An 11,799-nucleotide genomic window follows, 5' to 3' on the forward strand; every position below is an offset into this window, starting at 1 on the left:
CAATAAGAGAATATTATGAGCAATTATACACCAATAAAATGGGCAATCTGCAAGAAATGGACACATTCCTAGAAACATATACACTACCAGAACTTAAACAGGATGAAATACAAAATTTGAACAGATCCATAATCAGTAAAGAAATCCAATTAGTAATCAAAAATATCCCAAAACAACAAGACTCCAGGGCCAGATGACTTTCCAGGGAAATTCTACCAAACATTTAAGGAAGAGTTAACGCCTATTCTCTTGAAGCTGTTACAAAAAATAGAAACAGAAGGAAAACTTCCAAACTCTTTCTGTGAAGCCAGCATTATCTTGACTACAAAATCAGACAGAGACCCCACTAAAAAGGCAAACTACAGACCAATTTCCCTGATGAACATGGATGCAAAAATCCTCAACAAGGTATTAGCCAACCAGATCCAACAATACATTAAAAAAATTAATCTAGGGGCGCCTGGGTGGCGCAGTCGGTTGGGCGTCCGACTTCAGCCAGGTCACGATCTCGCGGTCCGTGAGTTCGAGCCCCGCGTCGGGCTCTGGGCTGATGGCTCGGAGCCTGGAGCCTGTTTCTGATTCTGTGTCTCCCTCTCTCTCTGCCCCTCCCCCGTTCATGCTCTGTCTCTCTCTGTCCCAAAAATAAATAAAAACGTTGAAAAAAATTAAAAAAAAAATTATTCACCACAACCAAGTCGGATTTATACCTGGGATGCAGGGCTGGTTCGATATCCACAAAACAATCAATGTGTTCATCTCATCAATAAAACAAAGGACAAGAACCCTATGATCCTCTCAATAGATGCAGAGAAAGCATTTGACAAAATACAGCCTCCTTTCTTGATAAAAATCTTCAAGAAAGCAGGGATAGGAGAATCATACCTCAAGATCAGAAAAGCCATATACCAAAGACCCAATGCTAATATCATCCTCAATGGAGAAAAACTGAGAGCTTTCCCCCTAAGGTCAGGAACAAGAGAGGGATGTTCACTCTCGACACTGTTATTCAACATAGTATTGGAAGTCTTAGCCTCTGCAATCAGACAACACAAAGAAATAAAAGGCATCCAGATTGGCCAGGAAGAGATCAAACTTTCACTCTTTGCAGACGACGTGATACTCTATAGGGAAAACCCAAAAGACTCCACCAAAAACCTGCTAGAACTGATTCATGAATTCACCAAAGTTGCAGGATATAAAATCAATTCACAGAAATAGGTTACATTCCTATACACCAACAATGAAGCAACAGAAAGAGAAATCAAGGAATCTATCCCATTTACAATTGCACCAAAACCCATAAAATATCTAGGAATAAATCTAACCAAAAAGGTGAAAATCTATACACTGAAAAGTATAGAAAACTTATGAAATAAACTGAAGAAGACACACAAAAAAAGGAAAAAAATATTCCATGCCCCTGGATAGGAAGAACAAATATTGTTAAAATGTCAATACTACCCAAAACACAATCTACATATTCAATGCAATCCCTATCAAAATAACACTGGCATTCTTCACAGAGCTAGAACAAACAATCCCAAAATTTGTATGGAAGCAGAAAAGATCCAGAATAGCCAAACCAATCTTGAAAAAGAAAACCAAAGCAGGAGGCATCACAATCCTAGACTTGAAGCTGTACTACAAAGCTATAATCATCAAGACAGTATGGTACTGGCACAAAAACAGACACTCAGATCAATGGAACAGAATAGAGAACCCAGAAATGGACCCACAAATGTATGGCCAACTAATCTTTGACAAAGCAGGAAAGAATATCCAATGGAATAAAGACAGTCTCTTCAGCAAGTGGTGCTGGGAAAACTGGACAGCGACATGCAGAAGAACCTGGATCACTTTCTTACACCATGCACACAAATAAACTCAAAATGGATGAACCTCACTGTAAGACAGGAAGCCATCAAAATACTCAAGGATAAAGCAGGCAAAAACCTCTTTGACCTTGGCCACAGCAACTTATTACTCAGCATGTCTCCAGAAGCAAGGAAAACAAAAGCAACAATCAACTATTGGGACCTCATCAAAATAAAAATCCTCTGCACAGCAAAGGAAACAATCAGCAAAACTAAAAGGCAACCGATGGGATGGGAGAAGATATTTGCAAATGACGTATCATATAAAGGGTTAGTATCCAAAATCTATAAAGAACTAGTCAAACTCAACACCCAAAAACCAAATCATCCAGTGAAGAAATGGGCAAAAGACATGAATAGACACTTCTCCAAAGAAGACATCCAGATGCCAACCGACACATGAAAAAATGCTCAACATCACTCATCATCAGGGAAATACAAATCAAAACCATATTGAGATACCACCTCACACCTGTCAGAATGGCTAACATTAACAACTCAGGTAACAACAGATGTTGGCGAGGATGCGGAGAGAGAGGAACTCTTTTGCACTGCTGGTGGGAATGCAAGCTGGTCAGCCACTCTGGAAAACAGTATGGAGTTTCCTCAGAAAATTAAAAATAGAACTACCCTACAACCCAGCAATTGCACTACTGGGTATTTATCCAAGGGATACAGGTATGTTGTTTTGAAGGGGCACCAGTACCCCAATGTTTATAGCAGCACTATCAATTTAGCCAAAGTATGGAAAGAGCCCAAATGTCCATTGATGGATGAATGGATAAAGAAGATGTATATGTACATATACATATATATATACATATATATATGTGTACATGTGTGTGTGTGTATACACATATCCACAATGGAGTATTACTCAGCAATCAAAAAGAATGAAATCTTGCCATTTGTGACTACATGGATGGAACTAGACGGTATTATGCCAAACGAAATTTGTCAGTCAGAGAAAGACAAATATCATATAAATTCACTCATATGAGGACTTTAAGATACAAAACAGATGAACATAAGGGAAGGGAAACAAAAATAATATAAAAACAAGGAGGGGGACAAAACATAAGAGACTCTTAAATATGGAGAACAAACAGAGGGATACTAGAAGGGTTGTGGGGGGGTGATGGGCTAAATGGGTAAGGGGAATTAAGGAATCTACTACTGAAATCATTGTTTCACTATATGCTAACTAATTTGGATGTAAATTAAAAATAAATAAATAAATAAAAATAACATAAAAAGGAAATTATTTTTTAAAAATGAGGCATAACTGGAGAATAGGGTGAATCTAAATTTGGGAAATCAGAAACTGCTTGCTGGAGGAAGTGATGCTCAAGCTGAGGCATGAATGATAAGGAGCCCAGGAAGTCTATAGTGAGCAGTGAGCCTGAGCAAAAGCACAGAAGCAAAAAGCATCAGGTGTGCCGTAGAACAAGGCGGTTGCTGGAGAACACAGGGAGGAGTACAGGGGAGCTAGAGAGAAGCCTGGAAAGGCAGGTCAGGCAGATTATGGGAGAGGCTTTAAGCCATGCTAAAGAATCTGCAGGTGCTATAGAATCAGCAAGTGCCTTAAACAGAGAAGTGGAATGGTTTGGTCCTCGCCACCTTCATAACTTGGTTGCTCAGACCAAAATTCGGAGTCAACCTTATACTTTTCATCATTCATTTTCACTGTATATCTAATCCATTAAATAATCCTGTGGATTCTAAAACCCAGCCACTCATCTTCCCCATGCCTGCCTCTACCCTCCTCATTGTCCCCATGACCTGTCACCTGAGACTGTCTCCTTATAACTCCCTGCTTCCATATCCTATGATTTCCCCACTGCAGAGCCATCTTTTCTAAACATAAATCAAACCCATCTCTTCTCTGCTTCCATCTTTCTGATGGCTTCCTGACAGATAAAATCCAAGCTCCTCATCATGCCCTAAAATGCTCTATGTGATCTGGCCTCTTCCCACCCCTGTGAGCTCAATTTCCTTGCACATCCCCCCTTGCTCAGCTCTGCCTAGCTATGCTGGAGCTCTTGCTGCTCCCTCAACAAGGCAAGCTCACGACCATCCCACCACTTGCCCTTGAGTTTTTTTTTCTCAGTTTTCCCATGATCCTCTCTCTTTTATTCAGATCTGTCCTCAAACAACTCCCCTTCAGACAGTCTTTATTAAGCATACTACTTTCCCCACCCCTACTCCCCACTACTAATCTCTGTCCTCTTATCTTGCTTCACTCTTTTTTTTTATAATACTTATCAAAACTTTGCTGTGTAGATGCTGCTCTTATTCTTTATCTCTTCTTCTATAATGTTACTTTCTTATTTGCTACTCCCTCATTCTCTATCTTCCTTTCTAGAATTCTCTATTCAAAAGAGCAAAAACATCCATGTCTATCTAGTTCACCATGTCCTCGTGTCCTAGAAACATTATCTGAGCTCATAGGAGGTGCTAAAAAATATTTGTGAAGACAGAGTATACAGAAAATTAGCATGTTTGAGGCAAGATGATGAATTATCTTGTGGACTGGTTGAGGTATCTAAAAATTGGTCTCCATAGCTGGATTCAATCTTTCATTAACCTTCTACATCCCCATGTTTCCTCCCAGATCCTGAGAGCACTTTCTAAGGTCTTTAAAAAGAAGAGCTTTACCTCTATAAATCCCACCTACAGAATAGGAGTATTGAGATTCCTGTAAAAATTAGTTGAGAAGATCAAATAGGAGAAGTGAAAACTACTACCTAGAACTTGATGACAAATTTGACTCCCAGGAATAGATGATTACAAGATGTTTGAATTCAGTGAATAAAAAAATACTATAGAGACTAATTCTTATTCTTTCTTGTACATCCTCAGACCCCCACCCCAGTGCCCAGATAACAGCATCTGCTATCTGTTGATTTCACAGAAAGCAAACAGATTTTGCTCCAGAATTAGGCACATCTGGGATTCTCTGCTTGCTAGAACCATAAACTGCCAGGATACACTGATTCCCTGACTGACCTCCAAGATGAGGGAGGATTACTCCTTCCCATCTTACTGGTCTTCTGCTCCCAGACCTCCATTCTTGTGATTATAGTAATTTTCTCAATACTTCATCTTGGCTACTGCTTTTTAGAATATGTTATTATAGGGGCATACATATCCAGGTCTCCACCCCCATGTTGACACTTTCCTAGGCTGAGGTCAAATTCAGGTATACTCTTTTTTTCCAATTACACACACACACACACACACACACACACACACACACACACACAACTTGTCTTGTTAGAATATATCCTTTTGAAAAAGTAGGGGCAAATTACCAGCATTCTCTGTGTGAATGTTGATTTTTTTAACTTAATAGAGCTTATAAATTATTTTTATCATGACTTACACACAGAAGACAATTTTTTTCATAGTAAGGTACCCTTGAGTTTACTTAATAGGCCTTCTACCAATGAGTATTTTGGTTACTTCTAGGTTTTCCTATTCAAAAGTCACTGTACATGTGTGGGCATGACTATTGAATGACGTCATACACAAAGACTGACCTATGTAGGTATGCCACAAATTTTGATTTCTGTTGCTAAAAAATCTGCACCAATTTACATTCCAAGCAATAGCATATGCATATCTGTTTCCCCAGTGTTATCAAGTTTTTCCAGCTTCACAAATCTATTAAGTGAAAAATGAAATATCATTTTTGAAGATTTGTATTTCTTTAATTATGAATAAGGTTGAACATTTTGTTAAATGCTAAAGACATTTATGTTTCTTTTTCTTTGAACATATTGTTAATATCCTTGATTCATTTTTCTTTCAGTTGGTGATTTTATCTCTTTATTTGCAGACACTGAATTAAGGAAATTTAGTTATAGCATAGTATTTTTTCCATGTTCAATTTTAAACATTTTATGTAGTCAAATTTGTCAGTCATTTTTTTGTGTATGGTTTTGGGGATTTATTTCTTCTTCAGAAATATCTTTTGTACTTCAAGATTACAAAAGTATTCCATCACATTTTCTTTTAGAGATCTGTATGGGTTTTTTTTTCTTTCCTTTTTACAATTAATCCATGAATCCATATGGAACTGTGTTAGTTTTCCACTGCTGTATGACAAATTACCACAAGTTTAGCAGCCTAAAACAACACACATTCATTATCTCACAGTTTCTGCAGATCAGGAGTTGGGCATTATTTAACCGGGGCCTTTGCTTAGAATTGTATACACTCTGATCAAGATTTTGCTAGAATTGTGTCTCATCAGAAGTTTAATTGGGGAAAGATCCACTTCCAAGCTCTGTCAGACTGTTGTCCAAATTCACTTCCTAATGCTATAGGATTCATGGCATCCTCCTTCATCAAATCCAGAGAGAGAGAGAGAGAGAGAGAGAGAGAGAGAGAGACTCTAGCAAGACCTTACACCATTATGTAATTACACATATGTGATCACATACATTTCACCTTTTTCACGTTACAATGGTTAGAAGAGAGTCACTGATCCTTCCAGAGGGATTACACAAAGCTATGAATACCAGGAGCCAGGGGTCCTGAGGACCATTCTATTTCTGTACTCGACAACCTCTTTTTGGTGAAAAGAGTGAGGTAGGAATAGACATTTTTTTAAGATTAGCCAAGTTCTCAATATCATTTATTAAATTACCTAACTTTCCCCTAACTGATTAGAAATTTGACTTTTTCTGTTTTCCTTAGAACGATACAGTATATATATCTCAAACTAGGTCATTTCTCCTTTCCTCAAGTACAGCATCTGCAATACTGGGAATACAGTTTGTCAATTCCACAATCAGCTTATTGGGTATAAAAAGAGCACTTATCATGCTTTCTCCCCAAAGTCAGTCACCATTGTCAGTTTCTGTTATATTGTTTCATATATATGTATATTTATGTACCTATTCATATTTATTTACATACCCATATCTATCTAGCTATAGATAAAGTTAAAAACATAAAATGAAGAAGGTCCATTCATGATCTCATTCCTTTCCTCACAAGAGGTGCATATGTGCAACACAACCTCAGGCAAATCCAGGTATATGCTAGGAAACACTAAATCCTTTGTAAAACCAACAGCTGACACTAATCATGCTCATAAATGAGACAAACTCAGGACCAAGAAAAGGAAGTGGGAAGCCAACAGAAGACAATTTTTGAGGATATGAGCAAATCCCAAAGAAGATGATATAGATAACAAAGAATAGACAGCGTAGTAGGAAAACCCAGCTGCTAGCAAGTGCCATATACTTAAACTGCCATGGTATCCACTTGGTCCTTTGTGTGTAGGATCCTGTGAGTTTGATAATAAAAATTAATAACTTCTGGGACTGTGTCCTATTTCATATTGGAGTCTGTGACCATCCATTGAAGCCAATATAATTGTCCCTCAGGAACAGATGGTAGAAAGATGATGAAGCACATATTAGCCATGTCATTTCCTAAAAAAATGTCCATCTTCTCTATGTTATGGCAACCCATCCCTACCCTGTCACTACCTTTTTAGAAGAGGTTATTTCCTGTGGATTAGAAGTTGTTGTTGTTGTTTTAATTACATTTATTTTGAATGGGGAATATACACATGTGGTAAAAAAATCAAATGTTGCCAAATATACATGAAAAAAAAAAGTAAGTCTCCCCCTATCCCTGTCCTTAGTTCCCCAGGCTCCATCTCTTTCCCAGAGGGAGCCACCACTGTTATCTTTTCCTTTCATGTTCTTCCAGAGATTATATTTTACATATCACTCTATACTTTATTTAAATCTAGCATAATTTGTGTGTGTATATATATCATACATCTTATGTTGTACATATATTATACATATTATACATATGTATTATACTATACATATATATATATTATATATATCACACTTTAAATAATAAAACAGTAGCATGCTTTACACCATTTTCTGTGTTTTTTTTTCTTTTTTTCTTTTCTTTTTTTTTCTTTTACTTAATGATGTATCTTAGCATGTGTTCCATATTAGTACTATAGAGTTCCCTTATTTTTAATAGATACCTAGTATTGTTTGGGTGTAATATAATTTTTATAATCATTCCTTATTAGTGGATATCTAGTCTATTTCCCATCTTTTGCTTTTAGAATAATGCTTTAATAACTTCATACTTTACAATACCATTTTAATTCACAATCCTTTTAAAGATCAGCAAGATATTATTTATAACATAATGTACATTGTTTCTATCATTTATTACCATCTACCAAAAAGTTGTACTCTACTCCACAGCAGTTGTCAAATTGAAGTCCAAAGCAGAGGTCCAGATTGATAGCCACTGGCTAAAACTAATATAAAGACATGTTGTGTTTGATCCATGATTATTTTTCCAAATGGAATGACTTTTCAGAATTAGAATGGTCAGAATTGTGATGTGATTTAGAGAAATCACATCAAAATCAAGATGTTGGGTGTCTCTTGAATAACTAAATACTCAGCAATACTGGACTCACTGCTTGTCCAATAGTAGTTAGCTGGAGCTGAATAAAAGCTGTTGAATTCAGGTATGGCATGCACTTCTCCAGTCCACCATATGACCAAGATGGGAACCAAGATTGTCCTACATCTTTGAGGTTGCATCAGTTGTCATTTATTATCATACATTCTTTATTTTTCCCTCTGTAGCAGAGTTGAGAAAAAAATGAAATGTTTTTGTATCCAAGTGTCTCCTAATAGTAGGAAAACAAAAGTAGTAGACCCATACTCACCACTTACTCCCTGTTGCCTCACACCCAGATGCTTCCTCACTCATTTACATAACTAGACTGGATTCTCAAAGCATTTGAGTTTGCAATCCTATGTTTAAAATAACCAGACTCAAACATATTTTCAGCAATAGTCCAATATAGACATATTATCTATCCTCTTTATTTAAACCCTCTATCCATTTGTCAACTTTTTTGACAGGTTTGACCTAGAAAAGATTATTTATTTTTAATACCATTTCTTAAAAACAAAAACAAAAACAAAACCTGAGTCTGTCCAATGGATTTTGCAGCTAAAGTGGCCAATCCATTGATTCTGGAGCAAGAAGAGCAGCTGGCAAAACTAATCAGTGTTGGGCATTTGCATTTTTTCCCTTTTTAATGTCTCCCCTGGTGCTGGGAGATTGGTTTTCTATGTTGGAAGAAGGGCACCACGAGCAGCTGCTGCCTTTCAGTCTAGTGCATAGTAAAGGAAAGAGCGTGGTATAGCATTCATCTACCAAATATCCCAACAGGTTAACCAGTTCTGGAGCAAGGAAGTCACAGCTTGCTTTTAAAGGTTCTTTGTATTGAGTATAATCGATTTTATGTTTCTGGGAATAAGATGTCTCTCCTCAAATTCCCTTTCTCTCTCTCTCTCTCTCTCTCTCTCTCTCTATATATATATATATATATACACTCTAGGCAGTAAGATGATGCTTCTTAGGCTTGAGAATCTCCTGTTGATGAGAGGCTGACCAAAAAAATATTAAATACAAGTATGAACTTGAAAAAAGTAAGTATATGCATGCTCCTAAAATGAGGCATCAATGTGATGCTTACTGCAAATTACTGAGTGCTTCCTAATGAGTGCTTCCAGACATTGTGCTCAATGCTATACATGCATTATCTCATTTAATTTTCTCAATACTCAAAACACATGTGCTATTGTTAACCCTGTTTTATAGATGGAGAAACTTAAAATAAAAAAAAATTATAGTGGTTTTCACAAGAACTCTAGGCTTGTAAAAGACAGAGTTGATATTCCTCTAGGCCTTTCTGATTCCCTTGTACCCTTAGCTAAACCCCTGGAAAGTTTCCTTCATAGAATAAGCACTCTATAAGGAGGTTGCTATTGTATTTTCAGTGACGACCACTGAGTGTATTCTCTTTGGAATATAATGCTTCTGGGGATAACCATTCAAGGAAGAACATTTTCATCCTACTTTTTATGTAATTTTCCCCTTCCTTATCTTTTCCACAAGAAGCAATCTGCTATTGGCCCCTTTCTCCTCAAACAATTCACAATTGAAGTAGCTACACTATGACCTCACTTCTATTCTGAAAGATCATTTCTTTTATTAGCCACGTCTCTTCCTGGTACTTGTGGGCTCTCCTTGATGCCCTAAAAAGTTAAGTCACTATTCACTAGCTCTTGCTGCTGGCGGCATACCATTCACTGCACCTACTTGGTCAGAGAGCCATACCTAACCCAGGTCACCTGTTCTCTAATCCGTGAAATTTCAAGCTTCACACCCCCTTTCTCTCAAAAAAGATCTTTAGTGACACTTTTTTTAAAAAAAAAATAATTACTTTCAATTTATATATAATAAAAGACCCTCTTTGTGGTGTACAGTTCTGAGTTTTAACAAATCCACACAGTTGTATAGCCACTATAACAATCAAGATAAAAGCACTTCCATCCTCCCCCCATAAATTATCTCATGCTATCCCATTATTGTCACCCACCCTAACTCTTAAATCCTGCCGATAGCTGATTATTCTCTGTCCCTATTAATTTGTCTTCTTCTATAATGTCATATAAAATGCAATAGTACAATGTGTATCCCTTCAAATCTTCTTTCACTCAGCGTAATGCACTTGAAATTCATCAGCGTTTAGTCCACTCTTTTTTTACTGATAAGTAATATTCCATTGCATAGATGTTCCATAGATTTTTTTTTTCCAGGCAACAGACAGCTTTAATGATTTCTACTACCACTGTGTACTGTGGATTGGTAAGATCCACTTTATTTTCCGAATTGGCAGGCTGCCTACTATTCCTGCTAATTCTTTGAGAACTTCTTCTCTATTCATGTTGATGTTATTTCGAGATTTATATACAATCTGAAATGTCCCTTTGTTTGGAGCTTTAAACCAGGGTTCCAAAAATGTTTCTGCATATTTTTTCATGTCTTCTAAGAAAGCCTTGCATGTGCCCGAAATAGGTAACATTCGTAGAATAACCCGAGTCTTCTTCTTCTTGGTTTTATACATATCCTGAAGAATATGATGTACCAATTTCTCAGGTTCTATCCCAAGTGTCCTGATCAAGACTACGTCATTTGCTCCACTCTCCACTGATTGGAATCTTCTTAGCTTCATCTCCGTAGATGCTTTAATGTCACCAACTTCTTTCTTCAAGGCAGCCTCCACATCATCATCTTCTGCCTCACTTCCAGAGGGCTGCTGATCTTTGTAAACTTTTCCGGCCCGTACACGTCGTAGCCATATTCGTTGAGCAGACTGTAGGCCTCCTCCACGCACTTGTGCTGGTTCATGTTACAGGTAATGAGAATGCCCTGTAGCCCGGGTTCCAGCTGCGGTGGCCCACCGCCTTCGCAGCGCCGCGCCCGCTTGGCCTGCACATACTGAGCTTTCCCTTTGCGCTTTCCACCGCTAGACCGAGGAGGCTGCTGGACAGGGGCCGCCATGGCGCGTGAGAACCAAGGCTAGCGAGAAACAGCTTTCTCCTCTATTCCCGGCTTCCTCACCTCTCCATGTTCCATAGATTGTTAATCCATTTGACAGTTGAGGGGCATTTGGATTATTTCTAGTTTTGAGGACTATGAATAAAACTGGTATAAAACTTTGTGTAATGTATTTTTGAAAACACAGATTGTGTTTCACTTATGTAAATACCTAGGAACAGAAGTGCTGGGTTATATAGTAAGTTTAACTTTATGAGAAACTACCGAACTATTTTCCAAAGTGACTGTAACATGTGCATTTCTGCTAGGAACATATGAGAGTTCCAGTTGTTTCACATCCTTGTCAGCACTTGATATTGTCAAGGTTTTTTGTTCATTTCTTTGTTTGTAGCTGTTTGTTTCTTTGTAACATCTTATAGATGTGTGGCGAAATCTCATCATGGCTCTAAAGCAATTCTCAGCTAACTAATGTTGAGTATCTTTTCATATGCTTATTTGCTGTCCA

General features: G+C 37.5%; 1 protein-coding gene across 1 annotated transcript in view; it reads right to left on the bottom strand.

Annotated features, from left to right (window-relative positions):
- The window catches only part of LOC115521362 (THUMP domain-containing protein 1-like), a 31,361-nt gene extending 20,064 nt beyond the window's left edge, over positions 1–11,297 (bottom strand). The window contains 3 exon segments of the mRNA XM_032594003.1: positions 10,555–10,627; positions 10,630–11,063; positions 11,066–11,297. Coding sequence (XP_032449894.1) covers positions 10,555–10,627; positions 10,630–11,063; positions 11,066–11,297 — 739 coding nt within the window.
- Between the last annotated feature and the right edge of the window lie 502 nt (positions 11,298–11,799).

The sequence above is a fragment of the Lynx canadensis genome, chromosome A1, assembly GCF_007474595.2.
Source record: "Lynx canadensis isolate LIC74 chromosome A1, mLynCan4.pri.v2, whole genome shotgun sequence".
NCBI classification, from domain to species: domain Eukaryota; kingdom Metazoa; phylum Chordata; class Mammalia; order Carnivora; family Felidae; genus Lynx; species Lynx canadensis.